This window comes from Camelus dromedarius, chromosome 8 (assembly GCF_036321535.1).
Source record: "Camelus dromedarius isolate mCamDro1 chromosome 8, mCamDro1.pat, whole genome shotgun sequence".
Classification (NCBI taxonomy): Eukaryota; Metazoa; Chordata; class Mammalia; order Artiodactyla; family Camelidae; genus Camelus; species Camelus dromedarius.
Genome location: NC_087443.1, coordinates 7,684,704 through 7,709,036, shown reverse-complemented (window position 1 = coordinate 7,709,036; position 24,333 = coordinate 7,684,704). Strand labels below are relative to the sequence as shown.

The following is a 24,333-nucleotide window of genomic DNA, read 5'->3' as shown; positions in this document are numbered from 1 at the left end:
GGTGGGGGCGAGGAGAGAGGATGGTGTCAGGAGACAGAAGAGAGGCATCTGGTCCTGAGTCCTTCTCCTGGTGCAGAGAGCTGAGCGCTCCCCTCTCCTCCCAGCGGGATGCTGACACAGCAAACCTCATGGGAGAGGCTCTGGGACAGGGGTCCACAAACCACAGCCTGCGGGCCAGACACAGCCCATCACCCATCTTTGTAAATGGAGTTTTGCCGGAACACGGCGATGCTCCTTCATCTTCATATCTTCTGTGGCTGCTCACTGCAGTGGTAGAACTGAAATCAAGACAGGAACTCGGTGGCTCACAAGGCTGAAAATGGTTTACTCCCTGGCCCTTTACGGAAAAAGTCTGCCGAGCCCTGCTGCAGGAGAGTCTGGGGAAGAGGGGCCGGCTCCCACGCGGGCTGGACGCCTGCGAGTGCCCCTGGCATCCGTGCCTGCCTGCGCAGCGGAAAGGAGGAGCAGAACAAAGCGGCAGAGGGGGAGATGGGCGTGGCCACAGTGCCACCTGTATTGCCCCTCCTGGCCGAGCAAGGATGGGAGAATTTCCTGTGGATCAGGTGGGATGATGGAAGGTCATGGAGTCTGAAGCTATTCTGGTCCAAGCCAAGAGGGCTTGGGCAAGAGCGGGTGGAGCATCATTCCATAGCAGATAGTTGGAAAAGAGGGGTAATCAGGGATTTGTGCATTGGGAGGGTCCCTGTCATCCAGCAAGGTCCCTCAAAGAACTTGTACTCACACACTGGGAGAGCTAACTTTGCACACTGCTCTACATGAGCCTCTGATGGCCACCTAGCACTGGCCAGGAGAGCAGGGAGGGCTGAAGAGGACTGCAGCCGCACCAACTACAGAGGGATGCTGTGCTCTTCAACGCACCCTCTTCACCCCCACCCAGGAGACTCAGAACCCAAAGAAGGCCTGTGCTGGGGGAGGAAAGAGGCCGAGCAATGACTTGGTGATGAGATTGGAGTGTTCAGCTGGACCACTTATGGGGTGGGGCCGAGGCGTCACTGAGACGTGCGAGAGGGGGGTTTGACAAAGCACAGGTGAACACAAGGATTGGCTAATCCGGCATCATTTGATGTTTAAACCCACTCATCCAACTCGCATCCCTGGGAATCTAGACTGTAAGCAGACTGGTACCACGAGTCTGGATTTTGTTGAGTGATTTACTATACATTTTAAATTTGTAGTTGCTGAAAGCTTCGCATCCAGAAGCACATGGCACCCGAAACCAGAGCAGAGCAGAATTCTTAGCTTCAGTTTTAAAAGCAAAGATTTAAAAAATGATAATAAAGCTAAAGTAAAAGGTAAGACCTCTTGCAATGCTTCAAAACAATAATGGCTTGGAGCTAGGGCGTCATACCTAGCGCATCTCTGCCACCAAACTCTGCACAGAATATTAAAAGCTTTCACCAGGGTTCCTAGAACAAGCACGGTAGACGTTAGATTTCTTTCATATTAGCAGGTATCTAGGAAAAGTAGGCAGTTCTTCCTTTTTTTTGTTTGTTTGTTTTTACTTTTAAAGAAAGTGATTCAAGCTTTCAGAAGGTGGAATTCAGAGAAATTTACTGTCTTCTCAGGAAATATATATTTAAACCCCCTAATACAGAAAAATCTCTTTGAGGAAGGCCGTTTTGTGCTTAGCTTTGCAAAGTGAATCTTTCAAGCTATTAAGCGAGACAGAAGGTCATGTTGACTCTTTATTCCAGATCATTCATTCTGTTCCGGCCAGCGTTTTGCAAGATGAAAACCGTGCACTTTGAAACAGGAGGAAGGCCTGAGTATTTATAAAAAAGGGGGATCGTGAACTCTGGTAAGCCCTCTGATACCAAGGGAGCATTCAGGCAGCAACATAAACATACGTCACTGACAGGTGGAATTACCCTTCACTCCCTACATTCCCCCAAAGCGAAGCAAAAAATAATAGAATAAATATTTTCTTCTAACTTGAGATGATCTCCGGTAGTTACTTCCCAATGTTACAAAAGGAGCCAACACTAGACGCTGAAATTCAGTCAAGGATATTCTGAGCACGTTATTAGAATCATCTGCTTAACTATCTGTATCTTACAGTGAACGTAAACCACGTGACAGCAGGGACAGTGTCTGACTGGCTTCTTGCGTATCCCTAGTGCCTTTCACAGCATCTGATACGTGGTGAGCAAATGAGTGATGCTGAGAAATACTGAGAGCAGGTACCTTGCCTAGAGGTAGCTGGACTATTTAACAACTCACAATTTACACTGCTTAAGCAACAGGATAGACAAAAAGAAAACTATGTGGCTTATTCATGTGACTATATATCTCTTCAAATTGTCCTTGTAGTAAGAAGAGGCCTCATATTCAAAACGGGATATCTGAATTTTTAGCATGTAGGATTTTGTTTTTGTTTTTCCTTCTATTCTGAACTCCAGGATCTCAGCATTAGGGAAATGTGTAGGGAAAATATTTAAAGGAAATTTTCTGGACATAGTGCCAGGAAAATTCAACTGAAGGAGAAAGTTTTCCCCGCTGGGAGTTACATATACTGTTATCAGAATTTAGAAAATAATAAGCAAAGTGCATTTTAATTGGAAAAAAATCACTTTTCCCCAGCATTTCTAACATTCAAAATATGTATAGGAAGAAATTCAGAACTAATGGATAGATTTTAGTGAGCGAGGCAAAAACTGATTTGGGAAATCTGCACGTCAGTTAACCTGAAATGGAAACCGGTATGCCTGAAAAAGGACACAGTTCATAGAAGACATTAAACTTAGGCTTCCATTAACCCAAGAAACAGAGAATTAAATCTATCATGATCTACCCTTCATATTGAGGGAAAAGGAAATCTAAATCTTTTCCAAAATAGGAATTTGTTTCAAAAGAGCCAGATGGAAGTTTTGGTGTCATTATATATTGATGCAAAGAAAGCACGAGTAGTAGACTGTTTGGGGAAAAAATAAAAACAAAAACAAAACTCCAATTATTCTCCCCCTGTGTCCACACCCCTTTGCAATGTAGATTTGCAGCTCCTTGCGTAAGTGGCAACGTCTCTTTTCCCACCCCTTGAATCTCACCAGACCTTATGATTTGCATCAACAAGTAGGATGAGGCAAATGTACCACAGTCCCAGTTCTGAATCTAGTACCAAGAGGCTTTGCCCCATTGTGTCTGTTCTCCTGGAACCTTGCTGCTCCTTGAGCACCGGCTGGGGTGTTCCTGCTGAATGCTGGGAAGTCACGTGGCAGGAAGCCAAGGTGCCCCAGAGAACTGAATCAGGCAGCCTTTTTGGAAGGTGATTTGGCAATATGTCTTGAATTTTCAAGTGCCTGCAATGAATGCTTCTTGAATTTTATTCTTAAAATCTTACATATATACATGATGATTTATCAACCTCATTTCAAATACTAAAGTTAGGGAATCAATTGGAATGTTCCTTCACAAGGGAGGAGTTTGAAAAACATACTATGGTATATCCATACAATGGAATACTAAGTGGTCATCAAAATTATGGTACTTATATATGTTGACATGGAAATTCTGTCACACTGTTATTATTATTATTAAATGAAAAAAGAATACAGAGAATATAATTAGGATTATTTCATTTTCCTAATTTAACAAAAAAAAATCTCTACATAGAGAAATTGTCTAGAAAGATATGTGTTAACATATCAGTGATTATCTCTGGGGATGGGATTCCAAGTGATTTTTCATTTTTCATTTACACATTTCAATCATTTAATGTTAAACAAAATATGTACTGCTTTTCAATTCTGAAAAATCCATTCTAGTTTTAAAATAGCATTAGCCTCTTTTATTTTATAAGGCACAGTATCAAACTACATTGACCTGATTTCAAACACAGTTGTTGACAAAAACAAGGAAATATACTTCCAATTTTCTGAAGTTTCTTCAGAATTAGTAAATACCTCTAATTTTAAATGGGTATAAAATTCAGAGATTTACTTTTTTTTTCCTCAGAAATATCAGAGGGACAGTTTTTCAGACACCAGGAATGGCCTGGAAACAGCAATATATTAAAAAATAATTTTCAGCATTTCAAACAGAAGTGTTTGCTCCAGAAGAACTAAGGAACATTCATCATGGCAGAGATTTAGTTTTCCATTTTAATCAAATTGAGAGAAATTTTTCAGGTCTTTGTAGGATGCTTGAAAATGAAGAAGGAATTTATAAAAATGAGTCAAAAGCAATAAATAATAAAGTGCCTGCTGTATACAAGAATTGTTTTGGTTGCAGTAGACAGACCTCCCAACCCAAAACTGTCTTGAGTTTTTCTAAAGTGAGTTTACTTATGCATTATATGTGTCCAAGAATTAATTCTTTTCAGATGTGTGAGTGGGACCCAGATTTCTTGTTTCTCTGAGTGCTGGCTCCACCTCCAGGAGGCTCTCTCCTGACTGCTTCCAAGATGGCTTCCAATACACTTCATCATTCACGCCCGGTGGGAAAAAGAGAGTGTTTCTCCCAGAACCATTTAAAAACATTTCCTGATGTGGGATCATATGCCCATCCGATTACTGTGGCCTGGGAGAGGAAACATGCTTGTTGTTTTAAACTAGCAGTGGGATTAAGGTCATCAAATCATGTTACTCAAGAGCAGGGGTTGAGGCGCTTCCCTGGAGGAAAATTATGGTCAATATTTTATCCAAGGAAATGGGAGTGATTCTGAGTAGCAAGATGAATAGATGTTCACGACAGCCCTCTGGAAGATTATTTAGACAATAAAAGAAGTTTCAAACACATCCTTAGCCACAAAATTTATCACCTAGCAGTGAGGAAAAAAGCACAGACACATACAAAAATCGTTGTAGTTGAAGACTGAGCACGCTAAGCGGTAAGTTCATTGTACAAATACCAAATGGTCTCAGAAGAGAAGACATTGCTGCATGTTTGGATAATTAGCCAGACGTCACCCCTTCATCCAATGGTTCTAGTAATAGCATGATAATTTAAAATACCCCTGCCCAATCCAAGTGTTTTGTTTTTTTGGATTCTTGGCTTTTTGACCACATTGTTAAGTGATTAGTCTTCAGGCCTCAGACCAAAGATCTGAGGCTCTGAAATAATTTTTCTGTGATTGCAATAAAGGTAATAATTTGATTACCATTTGAAATGCTTTTCCATTGGGTTTTCATGTCTTTTTTTTCTTTTTTCTTGAGCATTTGTAATGGAAAACATCTTTGTAATTATTCCCAAGTGCTGAAACTTTAATCTCCATTGTGTAATTGAAATTTCCTCTGCAGCTAAGTGGTTTTTCTGAATCCTCAACAGGCTAAGAACATCTAAGTGTTGATCATTCCTTCAGGGGGAAAAAGAGAAAATATATATATAGTCTATTTCTCTCTCTCCCTCTCTCTCTTTTTTGTTAAGAAACTCATCTTTTCAGTTTCCATTGCCGTTTGTTGTTGAACCTCTTAAGGAAAACACTATTTTTTTCCCCTACTTGGATATTTTAAGTCTCTATGCATTGAACAAATATTTATCAGACTCAATTGTGTACCAGAATACAGAATACAAAGAGCTGTATTAAAAACTGGGCACATGGCAGTGAACAGAATATAAGCATGTCACAGAAAGTTTATAGTTGAACGAAGAAGACAGAAACCTAGGAAGAACAGAGACAAGTAGAAAAGACTGTTACCCTGAACAATTTTTCTTGTAATATAATCTAGAGGCATCAACAGGGTGCAATGACAGGAAATAATGGATGTGGGCGAGGTGGAACAGGTAAGCTAACTGGATAGGATCGTCCTAAGGCCTCTCTGAGGAAATGATGCGTCATCTGAAACATGAAGGATACACAGGCGCGTGCACAGAGCAGAGTACCACTGTTCGGTGTAGGGGATCGCGGGTTCCCTCTAAAGGGAAAAGCATGAACAAAGGTCCTGAGGCGTGAATGGGTTCACCACGTTCAAGGAACAATGGGAGAACGGTGCGCCTGGAGCATCAAGGGACAAGCTGAAGGGCGGTGTGAGGTGAATTTGGAGAGGTAGGTAGAGGTCCGATTGTACAAAGCCTTGTAGGTCTCTGACGAGGAACTTGGATTTTACTCAGAATCTAAGAGAACACCATTAGTGAGTTTTAAGCAGTGAAGAAATATGATGTGACTTCTATTTTCAAAAGATGACTTTGTCTGCTATGCAGTGAATAGACTGAAAGAGGCAAGAGTGAAAATGGGGAGACCGGTAAAGAGTCCCCGTGAGGAGAGAAATGGCTCATTTCAGGATGTGTGTAGGAAGCAGCATCGATGGGGCGGATCAGGGTGGGAGGTGAACAGATGGGATGATGACGCTGTTTTCTGTCCGGAGCAACCAGAGAGGTGGTGGTGATTTACTGTGGCTGGGCCATCCCATCAGTCAGGGTCTTGGCAGGAAACAGAGGCTGCATTCAAACAAGGTAACTGAGGAATGTGGAATGAAGGAACTAATTACAAAAACGTGGCAGAGTTAAGAAAGCCCACAGCGATAGTGAGGGGCCTGGCACCAGCCACGCCAGGAGCCATCACCATCCTCAGCCCTGAAAAGGGCAAGGAAATCAGAGACAGTAGAGTTGTAGCCACGGCCATAGAGGGATGCCCTGTAAAAACCGTGACCTTTCTACACCAAATGCAGCCTCCAGCAACCCTGCCAGCCTCTGAGGGAGTCAGGGGACCCAGTATCCCAACGTTCCTCTCCCACAGCCCTCCAATCTGCTGCCAGTGCCTTCCCCTGATGGACCCAGAACAGAAGCTGGAATCCAGTCCATCTGTGGATGCACGCCACGGAGGTCGAGAGTAGATATGAAGCTGCAGACAGAGAATGTCCAACACATACAGCTAATACTGGAATTGTTTTAGGGGGCAGGAATCAAGTCATGTTTTGTACCTTCTAAATTGGGGATATTCTTCTGAGATGGGAACTCAGCAGAGAGGTTTGTGCTGGAGATCAAAACTGAGACATCATCACCATCTAGGCGGTTTGAGAAGCAATGGAGAGATGAGATACTTAGAAGGTTTAAGAGTGACCAAGAAGCAGCACAGGAGTTCAGATGCTGAGTAAAAGGAGCCTAAAAGGAGATGGGTTCCGAGAGTCCAGGAGACTCTCCAAAAAAATATGACGGTGAGGAATTCAAGAGAGGAGAGTAGAGGGATTTTGAGAAACAAAGTGGGCAAGTAGACTGAGTACACCCCGGAGGTCAGTAAGGTGGATCCGGAAATGCGCCCACTGGAGTCAGTCAATTCTCAACTCTTCTACTTTTCAAAATTACATAAAAGCTTTAATTAAACATGTGAGCACATTTTTGGCAGTATAAAAAGTACAGTACATTTTTTTAAGCTTTAGGAAACGACCATCCACTGGGTTTTTTTAATCACATAAAATCAGGTCCCCCAAACCATCTAAGCAATAAATTCGACCACAAAGAAATATCACGCTTGAATAATTTCACAAGCAAATTTTTGCTGACCCTTAAAGGCCAGATCACTCCTATCTCATCCAAACCAGTTCAGAGAACAGAAATAGTTCCACGATTTATTTTTCATGGCTCTTATAATCCTGGTATGAAAAGTAGGTAAAAACAGTATGGATAAAGGGCAATTACAGATAATATATTGGCGAGTGAAATACGGCAATACATAAAGTAGAATGCATCAGGACCAAGACAGGAGGGCCATCTGGCATTGGAAACTCTCCTACTTTCATTCACCACGTGGCCAGAGTAGAGAAGAAAAAGGACGTGATTAGCTCAACAGATACAGAAAAGTGTTTCATGAAATTCAAGACATACTTATGATTAAGAATCAAGTTCAACGCTAACAGTGTAAGCATTAAAGGGAACTTCCTCCTAAAGCGTACCTCTCAAGCACCTGCAGTGAACACCATATATGAGGGTATAGTCGTGAACTATTTGAAACATTCCTTCTAAAGTCAGGAGTAAGAGAAGGGTGCTTATAATCACTGCTTCATTTAGCACTGAGGAATCCAGTTCTAGGCCGACATCTGATGTGTGTTCTTTGAGCATCCCTACTCCCCCCACCCCTGCCCCTTGGCAATTAGCAACGCTTTACGTGGCAGGACTCAGGCGGGAAAGCTGCCCTCCCCACAGTCAGGAAGGAGGGAGTTGCAGCCAAGGACTCAGCCCCTTCCCAGCCCCTCACAGCACCTGTATGCAGAGCTGTATTCTTCCCCCAAACGCCTGCATTTGGAAGCCACCTGACTGAGGGTCTTTCTCAGGTGCCTCTTCCAAGACCACCTGGGCTTGGAGACACTTGGCTCCACTCTGACTCAGTACTCAGTACTGTCCCAGCCCATCCCCATCTCTCCTCCCCGGGCCATCCTGGGTCCATAAATGGCAGGAGCCTTGGTCGGGGGGGGGGGGGGGAGCTTCCACTGGGATGGGATGATTCTCCTTTAGGCTGGTACATCTGACCCTCACCCAGTGCCATTCTTTGGGGGAAACTAAGCACTGATGGAACCAGCCCCCTTTTCTGTTTAGACTCTCGCTTATACTGTGGCAGTAGGGCCTGACTTACTGTAATTCTGTCTTGTTTTAATTGACGATCTTGTCACTTGACCATTCAGCTCAGTTCTTGACAAACAGGGGACAAGAAGAAGCCCTTGCCAACACAATATACCTCTTTTCCTTCCCCTCAAAAAAGACGTATATAGAGCTGCAAAACTGTAAATGTGAATGTCTACATAGAAAAGCCAAGAAAATCTACAGACAGAACATAAGAAAAAAGAAGAGCTTAGGAAGGGTGCTGGAATTAACCTCAATGTACAAAAATCAATACCAGCAACCAGCCAATTTGAAATATACATTTTTTTTGGAAATATACATTAAAAAATGGTCCATTCACAATAGCAGCGAAACATGTAAGTTACCCAATTAAAACACAGTATATAAACATAACACCTGACCAAAAAAAAAAGTTAAAGTGTTATTGAAGGACACTAAAAAGAGCTTAAAGCTATAGGATGTTTATGGAGACCCAATATCATGAATATGTCAGGTTTAGCAAATGAATCTATAAATTCCATGCCCTGCAAATAAAATGTTCTGCCTGTTTTGCAGAACTCCGTAAGCTGATCCTAAAATTCATGGAAGTAAAAGGACCAAGAATAACCTAGAATAGCATTTTCAAAGTGTGGATCCAGGGATCCCTGAGACCCTTTTGGGTGGTGGGGGTGGCCATGAGGTCAAAACTATTTTTGTAACAATACTGAGACATTATTTGCCTTTTTCATTCTTGTTCCCTCACTTGGGTGGAGTTTTCCAGAGGCTACATGACAGGTAATATTACAAAAGACTAAATGCAGGAGCAGATATGGGAATATGGCTGTCTTCTGTTAAGCCAGACATTGAAGAGATCACAAAAGTATCAAACAATGCCATTCCTATAACCTTTATGTTTTGGAATATTAGTTATTTTTATTGAAAAATGTTACTCACGTTCATATGTAATAGGTTTACTCATGTCACTTTTACATGAATCAAGACTACACATTTAAAAACTTCACACTTCCAAATTCTAGTCAATATTGATAGAAATAATCCACATAAACAAAAGCTCTTTGCAGTGCTCAATAATTTCTAAGAGTGTAAAAGCTTCAAAAAGCTTGAGAACTGCCGGCTTAGACAATATAAAACAGGAAGAAGGGAGTGGACTTGTCTTTCTCGGTATCAATACTTATTGTAAAGTTTTGACAGTTAAACATGGCAACAAAAATGTCTAGTATTTACCAAGTTTTGTGACAGCATATGAAGAGAGGGGCGTTCTCACCTGCTGCTGGTAGCACAGTAAACTGGTTCAACCACTTTGGAGAGTGATTTGGCGATGCTGAAGGTGCGCGTAGCGTAGAACCCTGGCCATTCCAATTCCAGGCATAAAACCCAAAGGAAATTTGAGTGCATGTGCACAGAGGGACAAAAATATTCATTGCAGCATTGTTTGTAGTAAGAGAAGTCTGCAAGCAACCTGTATGCCTCACCGTGGAAATGGAAAGGGCACACACTAACCAGAGTGATGGTTACCCCTTGGGAGGGACGGCAAAGAAATGGGAGAGGAAGCAAAGGGGCTGTCAGTGGTAGCCGTATGTTTTGTTTATGAGAGAGGGAACAAGAGTTCTGTTAGAGGGGGAGGGAGAGAGAGAAGTGGGGGGGCTGCAAGCATGGCACAAAGCCAGCTCGGGCTTACATCTGGGTGATGTGCACATAGGACTTTGTTGCATTACTTTTTCTTCTCAATGTTTAAAATATTTACACAATAAAAACAAGTGAGAGGGTCCACAGATTCGAGATCAAACACATTCATTTACATTCTTGTTCTGTCAAATGCACGCGGTGAAACTGGCTGCCTCTAAAAAGAATGTTGAAAATTTAAATGCAGGTACCAAGTGGTCTAAATCCGCACCAGTCTAGCTCTTCCTAACACTCTGAGAGTGTCAAAGGAAGTTTTATTTGTTGTGAGTTTTATAACGAAGCTATTTCAAGAAATGCACTCAAAGCACAGAAATCAGAGTATTTCAGTCTTCTGGTGCTTCTTAGAGGTGCCATATGTTGTAACGGTTGTCGGCCAGGAAAACATCCGCTATACAAGTACACCCAGGACTGTAAGGGGTCGGCTTGCATAACCCGTCTCGAGAGTAAATTCAGAGAACAAGGGTGACGTCAAGAACGTGCAGGGTGTCTCCCTGGTCTGTGGTCATCTCCATTCCTAACCCAGGTGGACCTAAGGATAATCAGCCAAATGTGTACAAGCTAGATGCCACAATGTGGGCAAATCTCACAAAGGTAAGTTTAAGCAAAAGGAGCTGAGCACAGATGTGTGCATGATCAAGTGGGACTCATCTAGGTGCTTGGGTTTGGGACAGCATCTCCCTTTGTGAGGGTCAGGCAGGGGAAACAGCAGCTGAAGGGGAGCCTGAGGAGGCTGCCAGGATTGCAGTTGGCTGTGGCTTCTGGATCTGGAGCTGTTACACCAAAGTGATACTTTGGAAAACTCACCGGGCCCCACACTTGTCATTTGTGCACTTTTATGTATGAATGTTAGACTTCAATGAAAATCTGCATAAAACACATACTACACAAAAGTTTACAGGGACACAGGAAAGGAAGGGGGGAAGGAGAGATTAAAGGAAGAGAGAGATAAAAATGAGCTAAGGAAAAGGAAGAGATAACTGTACCAACAACTGGCAGCAAGCAGTAACAGAAAACAAACGCTGACATCTGTATCTGAGCTTTCTGACGGCTAACGTAACAGATAACCTGACAGGCGATATACCTTCTTCTGTGGAATAAAAACAAAAATGTTCTTCAGGAAGATGAGCCTCCCCTGGTACTAAGCTTCCTTCTGAAGCTGTATGTCCACGGATGTGGAAAAGTAAGCAATGGAAACTTAGAATGATTCAGAGCATCGATGAACCCATTCTGGCTTGAGGAGAAATTTAAAGGTTGATGTTACCAATCGGCTAACCAGGCTGGAAAAAGTCTGCATTATTATCAGATTCTGAGAAATAATAATAGCTAACATATTTCGATAGTTATCAAGGATCATGCTAATCACTTACCTACAATATTACCTCATTTAATCTTTAAAATCCTATGAGATCAATACTATTGATTTCTCCATTTCACAGACATGAAAATTAGTCCCAGACAGACTTGCCTAAGGTCAAGTGGTGAGTGGGCGAGCCAGGAGTCTGTAGGTCTCTTTGACCCTAAACACAAACACCTTCCCTGTGGCACAGACAACAAATTCTCCTATCTTGCAATCAGTAATTTTTTTCGTCAGTGTTTTCAGTATGAATGTTCTAGAATATCTGCTAGACACACAATTTGGGTTTGCTATGTTTCCAGTTTGACACATTAAGTGGCACGTTCTAATGGAAAGAATCTCAAGTAGGGGCAAGAGACTAGCAAACTCCATTTTGGGGGCCCACATTCCTTAGTTATAAAATGAAGAAGGTGACCTAGATTTATATTTATATTTATATAAGTATAAATAGATTTATATAGATTTATATTTAGATTTATATTCATCTTCTAGCTCCAAATTCCTATGAATTCAAGCTTTCTTCTCTGACTGTTAATTGCCCAACAACTTCACCTGCTTTTCAATGACACACCGGGATTCATGACAATATAATCACATTCTCAGCATAAAGGTGGGTACTTCCTTGTCGATGCAGACATTTGGTTTAGTAAAAACAATCGAGTTAGAAGATAAAAATAAAATACACAGAAATAATAGGGAGGGCTAAGATACAGGACAGTTTTATAATATTTAAAAGTGGAATTTTATCTAATTATGGACTATTGCTATCCAGTGTTACTCTGGAAATAAGTATTGAAGGAACACTAACTTCCTAGGATTTATATAACAAGAGCCTTTCAGTTTTCCTATGAAAGTGAGAAAGGCACTGGATGTGGAAAACAGCCTCAGTTTTCCCATCTGTATCAGTGACTCAGAGGGCTCTCCTGGGGAGGAAGTGAGCCAGTGGCAGTCCTTCACCAGCGGTAAAATGCTATTCAGTGTGAGAAGGCATTAGCATTAAATTAATGACACCAATGGAGACCATGTAACCAAAATACCTTTTTTTTTTTTCTCCAGCAATCTTATTTCCCAGTGAAAAGTAAGGCCATCCTTTTAGTGAAATCCCACCTCTTTACATTGATTCTTAGAGGCTGACAGTGGAGCTCACACCATGATCAGTGAAGTAGGATCAGTCCCCAGGAATCACATACTCCAGAGAAGGCGCACGAGGACGCAAGGCGGCTCCATCTGAAGGTGAAACCTGAGCCCCGCTAGGACCTGGCTTCTGGCTGTCACACAGAGTATCAGGGATTCGGAGTACTTTGCTGACTAGATGCCAACATTCACACTTGGAACTTTTTCAGATGAGAAAGATCTTTTCCCTCAGGTTAACAAATACTGTCCCAAAGTACTTGGAAATATTCTTAAGAATTCTGGATACACAAGCAATAATTTTTTTAGATCAACTCTTTTGACAACAGGTTTCTCCACATCTAAAGCAATCCATCATTTTTTTTTAATGTCATTCTGAGCCCAGAATTCAGTCCCAACTCACTCCACAGGGCTGACACCAAAATCATACGTTATGAAATATGGTACTCCAGGCAGTTGACGGGTGTGGCACTCCCTGTAATTGAATAGCCTCCCTTAAAGAAACAAAAAAGCAAACCCCTCTGAGGCTTCCAGGAGAGAACAGCTGCAGCAGAAATCTCTGGGTGGAAAAGGGGCTGGATCGCTTTCCTTGGTTTTTCAATCGCAGACCCTAGGGGTACCCTGCTCCTCCTTTAGGGTTTCAGCTCAGTTATGAGCCACAACCAAATCCAGTTCCTGCTGCTTTTACAGCTCTACTGCAAGAGCCTTCAAAAAGGCCTACATTAAAACCAGGAAGAACACCAAAAACAAACGAATAAAACATACGGTATCCTTAATAGTCAAGCTCGCAAATACAGGTTTCTGATTGTGTAATAACGAACTCATTTACTGACTCGTGGACCCGTTCCACTCCACAGACTTTCCTTCCAGCCTGTGACCTTGAGCTGTTATCTCCTGCGCTGTGACTCAGGCCTGCTCCTGGGCAAACACAAACATTCCTTATTAAAAGCCAAACCTTTCTGCAGACTCCTGCTGCCAAGGGGTCTCCTACCCAGTTACAATGTCAGGTAGAAAGCTTGTTTTAACCTTCTGGAAGGAAGAGTTGATTTCCTGACTGAGGTTTTATTGAAAATATATCCCCTGAGGGTGGAATACAGATACCAGTACATCCTTTGTAAGATTAAACCCGCCCCCAATACTCACTCGCACGTTTCCCGTTGTATATGCTAGACGCGTGTTGTTGGACTCAATCCCCACGCAAATCCTATAACGAATAATCTCAAAAAAAAAATAGCATGACATGATCAAAGATGCAAACACCATTCATCTGTCTCACTTTAATTTGCCACTAGGGTTAGTGGTCTCCCCCATTAAACTGAGAAAGACGCTATTAATGTTTTGGTGTCAAAAGCAAAAATACTAGTTTTTCTCCCTGGTCCCAACACCTCTCCTAGTAGATAACCTTTAGGCCAGCCCCAGCTTCCCCATCACACTCAGGGTTCGGTTTCTACCCTCTGGGGCCCAGGACCTGCTCCTTCCAGAGGCCTGCCGAGTGAACCTGGAATTTCTCTCGGGCTCTGTTAGAAAACACCGTCTCCTCCCTCTCCAGCAGCGCCCCCCTGGGCTACGCTGAAAAGGAGATTTCAGTCCATTTTTCATCAACCTAATCCCATCTGCTTTGTTCTTCCAGAAGTTCCTCCAACTGTCTTTTGTCAACCCCCAGCATTTTCCTTGTTCTCCAAGGCTACTCTGGGCTCATTCTATTGTTACATCACCTCTCTCTTTTCAGTAGGACTTTGAAAGGACCACAACTTTTCCTTAATACACAATTTTGAAGCAAAAACTCTTATCTGAGTTTTCTACTTTTCCCCCAGAATTTATATACATTATTTGTATAACAGAGATTTAAGAAATGCTTGAAAAAAAAAAAATACTTCCACTGTGGCTTGGCACTCCAACCTAATAACGCTCAACCCCAAGGCTGTTATTTCCTGGTGTGACAGTTAGATCTCTGGAGAAAAATGTTAAATAAGCCTTGGTCCTTGACCAAGTAAGTTCTCCTTGTTTCAGGTTAAAAGTGAGAAGAGAAGGATCCAGCAAGTCTTATAAACTGTCATTCTGTACAAAGTCTCTAGATAAGGATGGCTGTATTTCTAGGCCCAAGGACAGTTTATGACCAGACAAATATAAATAATATTTATCTCATTTCAGTGTTGCTTTGTTCTGAAATTGCTTTGCCTTGCCAACAACACAACGTCATAATTAAAAATTGATTTTTTAAATTTATAGTCTTGACCTACATGTTCGCAACCAAGAAAAGTTTGGTTCCTACTTGGATTCCAAAATAAATGCACTGCTTGTACAGGCAGAAAAATGAAATTAATTGGGACGTGAAGGGGTGGCTCTCCACAGAACAGCACAAGCACATGAGAGTTCAGTGGCCTTGTTCTTAGTTTCTGAAGACGTCGACAGCACGCATACGACGGGGGAAAACCCAGCACGCTGGATGTTCGCATCCGCACAGCCTTCTTCACATCTGCTTACGGTGAGAGTTCAAAGGACCTGCCGCCACCGACAGCGGCCTCCCAAGCGCAGGTGTTCACACGGCACAGAGGTCGGCCATGGCTCCACTTCCGTGGCTCAGGCCCACTCAGCTCTGCCCGCAGCAGTGAAGGTACCCAAGCTACTCAGAAAGGCTGGATCGCAGTAGCTCAGTTTTACACACAATTGAATGACAGTCTCCCTTATTTATGACCCTGAAATGCTATTTCATATTTCAGTGATTTTAAGCAATTAGAGAGATAAGTGAGACCTCAGGAGTGGTACCTCTTATGACAACCTTAAAGACCCAAGTCTATACATTGTAGAATTAAAACAGGAAGTAGCATTTGGAGACAGGATGCAAGCAGGAGGTCCCAACCACACAAAAACAGGTATTTTCACTAGAGTTAAGCTAGAAAAACCAATACCACAATTCTAGAAATAGGTATTCATGGAATGACTCAAAGAGAAGTTTATTCACTCACTCAATCTTGTGATTTAAAGTTCATTAGTTCTTTAGTCTTTGTTGTACCTTAAAGACACTGAATTCATCACTTCCCTCACCTGTTCTCATCAGACGACTTTAAATAAAAGTTTTAAAAGAATTATTTCTCTGATGATTCTGATATTGCTTATATTTTGTCTCCTCCATAATCATGGAAAACTGGTAACAATTTATAGACCACATTGACGTCATTTGAATATCTAGCTTCAGCACCTACCACTAAATTATTTTGATTTTGCGACTTGATATACTATCTACATTACATTTACCACAAAATTAAGATCATAGTCATTAGCTGTTAAAAACAGTTCATATTTCAGAACTTTCTGTACCTCTACATAACTATTTCAATAACTTAAAATATTCAGACCTCACTGACTACTTACTGGTGCTCATTTATAAATTAAAATACTATTGTTTCTACTGCTTAGGACTTTACTATTATGCTTGGCATTTGAAGCTCCCTGTAATCTGGGACTTTTCTTACTCAACAAATCTTCTTTCTACCACTCTGTAGTATGATTCTACCATTCTAATCAAGACAAGAGTTTCACAGTCCCACGAATACATCATGCTTAGTCTCAGCATCGATTTATTCATTTTGTTCCTTTAAAATATACTATCCTCACCTCTTACCATCTATCTAAATTCTATTATTATGGTCATTCAAAAGATAACACTTACATAACTATTTACTTACTTCTAAAGGAAGGAAAATTAGGGTCTTATCTCATACATCGAAAACTACTAGTTATATTAAAAAAAGTGTAAAAATTAAAAATGTAACATACATAGAAGAAAACATTTGTAAATATTTGAACACGGAGTGAGGTCTAAGTATAAAATCACTGGAAGAAATTACCACCAGACTTCATAAATACAAACTTTCATACCCTAAAAATAACTATTGAACAAGCTGAAATGACAATAAATTGAATTTACATACGAGAAACTATACAAGAAGACAATTTTTTTTAGGTCCCTTCTCTGAATACTTCAGAGAAGACCTCAAGGATGCCGATATTCAGCGAAACAAAAATACTACCATCAAATAACCATGTCTCCAAAAGGACATTTTTAGGACTTCTGGTTGTTTTTACTGCTTAATTCTAATCCCTCCCATTAGATATTTTAAGTGCATGGCCATCATTTCTTTGTTCAACAAATGTTTTTACTGCACCCCAGCCACATGCCAGAATCTGTGCTATATAAGACCATATCCGTGCACGAAACAGAGACGGTTCCTTCCATCACAGAACTCAAGCCTATCATAAGCTAAACATTAGTCAAACAATCACACACACACCAAAATTGTGATTTAGAAAAACATACAGAGAACTATGACAGCATATAAAAAAGATTTCACCTATTGGAGATATGGAATGTGCATGTGTCCAGAAAGATTCCCCTAAAGAATATTTATATAAAACAGTAAGCTCTTACAACTGCGAGGGCTATGTCCTACATTCTTCTGCACCTTTCTGTAAGGTAAGTCTTACAGAAGTCAGTCTTCTATATTTGTTAAACAATTTATCTCCATTAAAACTTGAGGCGATCCTTCTTAACTAGCCTTTTTTCAATGGTGTGTATGAAGTCAGCTCTAGGGTGATTGATACTTTGGGATACTTAATAGAGACAGTTTAAGAAGATATTTTTATTCTCATAATATTAAACAACTTAAATCTTACCTAGGTTATAAAGTGGTTTCATGATCAATCTTGTCAGATTTAACGGTAGAATACTATTTAAACACCGAAGGAATGACAAACACATATTCTGAAAAAGAATTATTCACATAAACTTATGTAATGAAAATAATGTAGAGCTATTAAAAACTGTTTCACTAACAGCATACACAGGTTATAAAACATTAAACGTTATTTAAAAGCACATATTTTTACACTGTATATCCTGGAAGTTTATTTATTACCAATTCGCAAATATCTTTGCATTGCTTGGAAATGTTTAGTGAATAAATGTCATCATTGTCTTCTTCAAAGTGATCTGAAGGGCTGCTATCTAGGACGTTAAGTTCTAGTTCCGACAAATTAGAAGGCAGATAAGAACTCACTTGAGATGTTCGAGGTGACTGGCTTTTTTCTGAGGACTTGCGATCAGTTCTTGACTTAAGTTTAGTAGAAATGTCTTGATCCCTCTTTATAACTTTAGAATTATGCATACTATTTTGGTCTATCTGGTTTTCTTTTTCCTCAGTCCAATGGGATAAGGAGAAGTCACTGGTAGAGACATAAGATGCTTCCTCCAAACTTCTACCTTGAGTCTTTGAAATATGGAATCTTTTATGTGAGAGCACTGGTGATCCAGCTGAAAAAGGTGGGCTAAGAATAGAACTCTTCTCACTGCCATTTTTCCTCATGGACGGTCTTGTTTCACTAGACTGACTCGTGTGTTGACTGTGTCTGCTGTCATGAGCTTGTAAAATTCTGCTGGTGTCTTCAGAATAGCAAGGGCTGGTGAAGTCACCTGAAGACTTTAGTTCTGAGATGCTTTTGGAGCAACTGCTTTTACTTGGACTATTTTCACTCCTATCAGCAGTAGGAATGTCATTATCAGTAACTTTGCCCTGCCTGTCATCTATTTCTTTACCTACTATGCTTTGGTCAACAGCTGCATCCTGCTGGAAAACAAACAGACTTGGGGCTTTCATTTCCACTTTTCCTTCCACCGTATTTGTATGGATAAACCTTTCTGAGACAATGGAGTCTGCAGGACTCACAATTTCTTCCAATAAATCATTACTGGTTCCATTTTCACCACAATCAACTGTCTTTTCAGTTGCACGTTTCAGCTGAGTTTCTTTAGTCATGCTGGGGTCATCAAAAGCAACACTAACTTGCTTTGAGGTACCACTATTTTCAGCAAAAGATGCATCTGATTCTAAATACTTATCTTTAGGCAGTTGATGTGGCTTCTGATGTTGCTCTGCAAAATTTACTACCTTAACTTTGGATGATGAAATTCTGAGTTTTGCACCTAATATCTGTGCTTGCATTTTTCTATACTGTTCTCTCTTTTCATGTACTACCAACATATCAGGATTTGTTTGCTTTAAACGCAATCTTAGTGTATTTGTTAAGCCATAAAGTAGCTTCCCCCTTGGAACTCTTTTTTGGGGGGTACCACCTTTCTTTTCAAAACACTTAGCTTTCTTAAGATTTTCACTTTCGTTCTTTTTATACAGAAGACTCCCTGACTTTTCATTTCCCCCCACAGAAAGCTTATCCTTAGATTCAGATTTACATGTGGATTTAGCAGAAGATTCTGGTGACTTCTTATCTTCAGTTCTATATAACCAGGCTAAGTGAGGATGTGTATGAGTAGGGCTTGCCACGGGTTGGTTGTATAACAGGGACAATTCAACCAACAAAGCATTTAATAAAGGCAGCTGCCTTATAGTATTAATTCTATTTTGTTCAGTTTGAGAATGATCTGTAGTATGATTACTTGCTCCTATATCCTGAACGTGTGAAGGATTTATAAGCACTGGAGGCCTCTCATGTGCTGCAGAATTTGTATGTTCTAGAGGGTTAGTATGTGCTGGGGGATTTACAAGTTTTCCTGCCAGAAAAGTATCATCCAGTTCCTCAGCTGCATTCAGTTGGGGCTCAATGGTGATTTTACCCTGTTTAGGAGGTGCCTTTTTGTGGGTCAGATGCGTGTAATACAGAGGAGGAGGGCAAATTATGTTGGTTTCAACATCCAACTCTGTGACTTCCTGATTTGGGGGGCTAACACTTTTCTTGCTGCTACCGCTTGAACAAATAACACAGCTAGTTTTGCCATTCTCCACAGAACCTGTGTTATCAGAGTTGGTCTTGCTGTGGAAAACTTTTTCCTTCAAATCCTTCTGTGCCCCTGAGATTTTTACATCCACCAGAGGCTTATCAGCATCTCTTGGGCTTGGCTCTGAGTTTGGCAGCTGTAGCTGCTGTCTCCCCGGCAAGGTTTGGGAACTGACCTCTACTGCTTTCTGCACCTCTGCACCCGCCACTCCACCTCCTGTGGAAGTGACTGGCCGCTCCAGATGGCCCAGCAGGCTGCTTCCCAGATCGGTCAGGCGGTAGCCCAAGGCAATGTCCCCAGTCCGCTTCCCCTCCCGGTCATGCAGAGGGAAACTCCCTCGATGACCCTGGGAGCAGCCGGAGGCGGCGGGCCCCAGGACCTTGTGCACCGCGGCTGCCAGCGAGATGCTGCAGGCTCCTAGGAGCTGCGGGGCGGCAGTCGGGCGCCCAGGGGGCAGCTGCAGCAGCAAGGCGTAAAGCGGCGTCCGAAGCAGCAGGCGGTGCAAGGTGGCGCCGTGCAGGCGGAACAGACAGGACTTGCCGCGACCGAAGCTGACCAGGCCGGGCCGAGGTTCCGGGGCGGGGGCTGCGGGGCCGCCGGGAGGGTAAACCAGCAGCGTGGGGAAGTCCAGCAGGCGGAAGGCCACGGCGGGGCACAGGCCACGCGAGGGCCGCGGCGGCGATGCCTCCTCCTCCTCCTCCTCCTCCGCCTGCTCCTGCTCTTCCACCGCGACCACGGGCGGCGGCAGCAGCCCGGCTTCAAGGCGTACCCAGTCCACAAGCAGCTCCAGCGAGAACAGCCGCTCGGACAAGGGGGCCGCCATTGCTGCCGCCGCCGGCGACCTGCCCGGGTCTCGGCGAACGGGAAGCCGGAGCCCTCGGTTCTCGCGAGAAACAGGGAGACGCCGGAGCCTTTCCTCCTCTCTCGCGAGACTTGAGGAGGCGCCGGGCTGTGGCTGCTCTGTGAGTTTTGGCTGTTCAGTGCGTTTTTGTTTTTGTTTTTGTTTTTTTGCTTTCCTGACTTAAATTAACACAGTGCTTATGATAAGACCGAGGCTATGAATGCCAAAAAAAAAAAAGTTCATATTATGGGTTTTGTCACGTTTTATCTCTGCAGGTCCCATGCAATTTTGGAGTCAGGTCAGATCTATGAGAGGAATATTGAAAGTAAACCAGGACTCCCTTTCCAAACCCCAGGCTAAAGAAAGCGGGTAACTGCCCACAGTCAGCCTTCCCTGCTGCTGGGCTGCCCCAAAGATGATAACGCTGCTCGGAAGCAGTGGGAGCGTCCGAGTAAATTGTGGTACTGAGACACACACAGCCAGTGCGGCTGCATTTCCAGCTGAGCAGTCACCACATGTGAGAGTAACGTTAATGACTCCAATTCAACAAAACTAGTACATCTATGTAAACACGGGGGTGGGGGAGGCCCTGCAGCCCTACTCCAGGAGTTTCAAGGAGACACACTTCTCGATAAGCCAGCCAGCTAGGATGAAGCTAAGGATAATACGTGGAGAGCCCGGAATGGCCATAGCAAGGAGTTTGGACTTTATTTTGTATAAGTTATTTTGAGTCCATAAGTGTGATTCTATCAATGTTTGGAAACTAGCAGGACAAATACAAAGGGTAGATTCTACCAATTCAGAGCAATCCTTTTGGGAGGCTATTGCTGTGGTCTAAGTGAGAGAATTGTGGCCTGGCTGTGATCAGGGCCAGTGGAAGAAGGAGTGACAGATACAAGAGTCATTTGTGATCGCAGGATTTAGAATTTGGTGATCGTGAAAAAGCAGTTATGGGTGAAAATTTTCTGCTACGGAGGGAGAAAACAATTGAGGAGACACAGGTTTGACTTTTAAAAGTTACTTTGTGTTTTGGGGATATATAGACTTTGAGATGCCTATCAGACATGTGAATATGTTCACCTTTAGGCAGCTTTGTAATTTGTAGTTAAATTATATGGCTTTGAAGCTCAAAAGAACGTTGTAAAGCTCAAGAATTCTGGATTGGAGGGACTTGGTGCTTTAGTGTGAAGTTGTGAGGGAGGTTTCATTGTAGTAAAAAAATAGGCGAGGTGGGAGAGTGTAGCTCAAGTGGTAGAGCGCATGCCTAGCATGCACAGTTCCTGGGTTCAATCCCTAGGACCTCTAAAAAAATAGTCAATAAATAAACCTAATTCCTCCCCCCCCCCAAAATTTTAAAAACATTAAAAAAAAATAGGTGATACTGCTCATGGCCTTGAGATTTCTACCTACTTGCAGAGGAAGCATATATCAAGTGGCATGCTTAATAGATGGATGACATAGAGCAATAAAAAATGACATGTTCACAAGTGAAAAGCAATGAGGTATTGAGTCCACATGTGCCAGAGAAACACAGTAGATAAAATTCCTTGTAGAAAACATCCTGCAGTAAGTCTTTTGAGGAAGGTTAATAATGTAAGGGGTAGGGTACAGCTCAAGTGGAGTGCATGCTTAGCATGCAGGAGGTCCTGGGTTCAATCCCCAGTACCTCAGCTTAAAAATGAAGAAAGAAAGAAACTTAATCCCCCCCCAAAACAAAACAAAACAAAAGCCAAAATCTAAATAAATAAATAAATAAAATTTTAAAAAATAATGTGGAATGTTAGCACTTGCACATCTGTTGTATACGGACAGGAAAATCAATGTGTCTCTTCCATTAAGACATGCCTTCTATAATGTGTAAAGTTTCTACAGGGATAATAAATTCTCTGCCCAGACGGTCTACATCCCCAGTGTTACAATTATATGCATAATATTTTATCATTGAAAGTAAGTAATGTTAAATGTAACAAGTGAAACTTTAGCTGTGATAACTAAAAATGAACTTATTTACATAACAGAAACTGACTCACAGACATAGAAAACAAACTATGGTTGTGGGCCGGGGAGTGGGGAGGAGGTAGGAAGGGATAAATTAGGAGTTCAAGATTTGTAGATACTGACAGCTATGTATAAAATAGATAAACAGCAGATTTCTACTGTATAGCACAGGGAACTATATTCAGTATCTTATTGTAACCTATAATGAAAAAGGATATGAAGGGGAATTTATGTATATATGTATCTGTGTGTGACTGAAATGTGATGCTGTACACCAGAACTTGAGGCAACGTTGTAAACTGACTACACTTCAACTAAAACAAAAAAAAGTGGGGAAAAAAAGACAAAGAGAAAATATAAGTGAAAATTATACATTTAACATGTCAATTTTCCATTTTTCTCAAAATATGTTATTAAACCAGTTAGTAATATTGATGAATGATGTATTAGAACTTAAGAAATAAAACATTACAATACAAAAAAACAAAAAAAAAAGATAGTTTATCTGAAATAAGCCTCTTCTTTCCATCTGTAAAAGTTGCTATGCTCTGTATTCTACCTTTCACGCAGGAGCCAGTTGTTTTTGGCACAAGTAAAGGCAGGGCCAGGCCTATGAGTTGATGCACATTAACACTTTGAGATAGAAATCGTCCATGCGGTGTTAACGAGTTTGAATTGTACTGTGAGGGCAGTGGGAGGCTTTTGTGGGGTGGCCTGAATTAGGATATTGGCAGTAAGCGTGGAGAGGAATGAATGGAATTGAGAAATATTTAGGAGACTCATAGGACTGGTTGATTGATTGGACTGGTGAGGAGTGAAAGAATGGAAGATGAAGCCCAGGTTCCCACTCTAGGCAGTTAGGTAGATGGGCTAAATAAAAAGAAGCAGGGTTTTTGGAATTGTTGTTCATCAGGGAGGTGAGGGAGGCCAGAACGGAGAACTCTGAGTTTCATTCTGGTGTGTTGAGTTTGAAGGATGTGACGTACATCCAGGTAGAAAGGTCTAAGTCAGATGTGTGAATCTGAAACTTAGATGAGAGATCTGGGCCAGAAATACAGGTGTAGGAGACATCAAGATGGAGACAGTAACCTAATTTTCTCATTTAAGACCTAAAGAGGTATAGATGAGACAGTATTTGGATGCCACTGCACATCTGGTCAAAAACCAGCACACTGACAGCAACAAATGTTAGTGAGGATTTAGAGCAAAAGGAACCCTTATGCATTGCTGGTGGGAGTGTAAAATGGTACAGCCACTTTGAAAGACAGTTTGTCAATACCTTAAAAATCTAAACATACTCTTACCAAAAGATCAAGCTCTCATGCTCCTTTACCCAAAGGAATTGAAAACTTACATTCACACAAAAGCCTATACATAGATACTTAAAGCAGATTTATTTATAATTGCCAAAATGGCAACCAATCAATCAAGATGTCCTTCAGCATATTAATGGATGAACAAATATCGGTACATCCAGACAATGGAACGTTACTCAGTATTAAAAAGGAATGAGCCACTAGATCATGAGAAGACATGGAGGAACCTTAAATACATATTACTAAGTGAAAGAAGCCAATCAGAAAAGGCTACATAGCGAATGATACCAACTATATGACATCTGGAAAATGCAAGCTATAGAAATGGTAAAAAGAAAATCAGTGGCTGCTAAGGAGTCTAGGGGAGAGGGAGGAGTGAAATGATGACCCACAGAGGATTTTCAGGGCAGTGAAATACTCTGTGTGACACTATAGTGAAGGATACATGCCGTTATGCATTTGCCCAAATTGTAGAAGGTACAACACCCAGAGTGAACCCTGATGTAAACCATGGACCTGGGTGATAATGATGTGTCAGTGTAGGTTCAGCAATTGTGGCAAACGCATCACTCTGATGGGAGACGCGGATAATAGTGGAGAGGGGAGGATGTGCTTGTGTGGGGTCAGGGGGGTGTGTGGGAACTCTCTGCACTTTCTGCTCAGTTTTTTCCTTGAACCTAAAACTGCTCTAAAAAATAAAGCCAATTAAAAA

The 24,333-nt window shown here is 41.8% G+C and overlaps 1 protein-coding gene across 1 annotated transcript; it reads right to left on the bottom strand.

Annotated features, from left to right (window-relative positions):
• Positions 1-15,614: 15,614 nt before the first annotated feature.
• MAP10 (microtubule associated protein 10) lies at positions 15,615-20,317 on the bottom strand. Its single transcript, XM_010982647.3, has one exon. It carries the CDS (start codon positions 20,287-20,289, stop codon positions 17,560-17,562), a length of 2,730 nt encoding a protein of 909 aa, XP_010980949.3. The 5' UTR covers positions 20,290-20,317; the 3' UTR covers positions 15,615-17,559.
• Between the last annotated feature and the right edge of the window lie 4,016 nt (positions 20,318-24,333).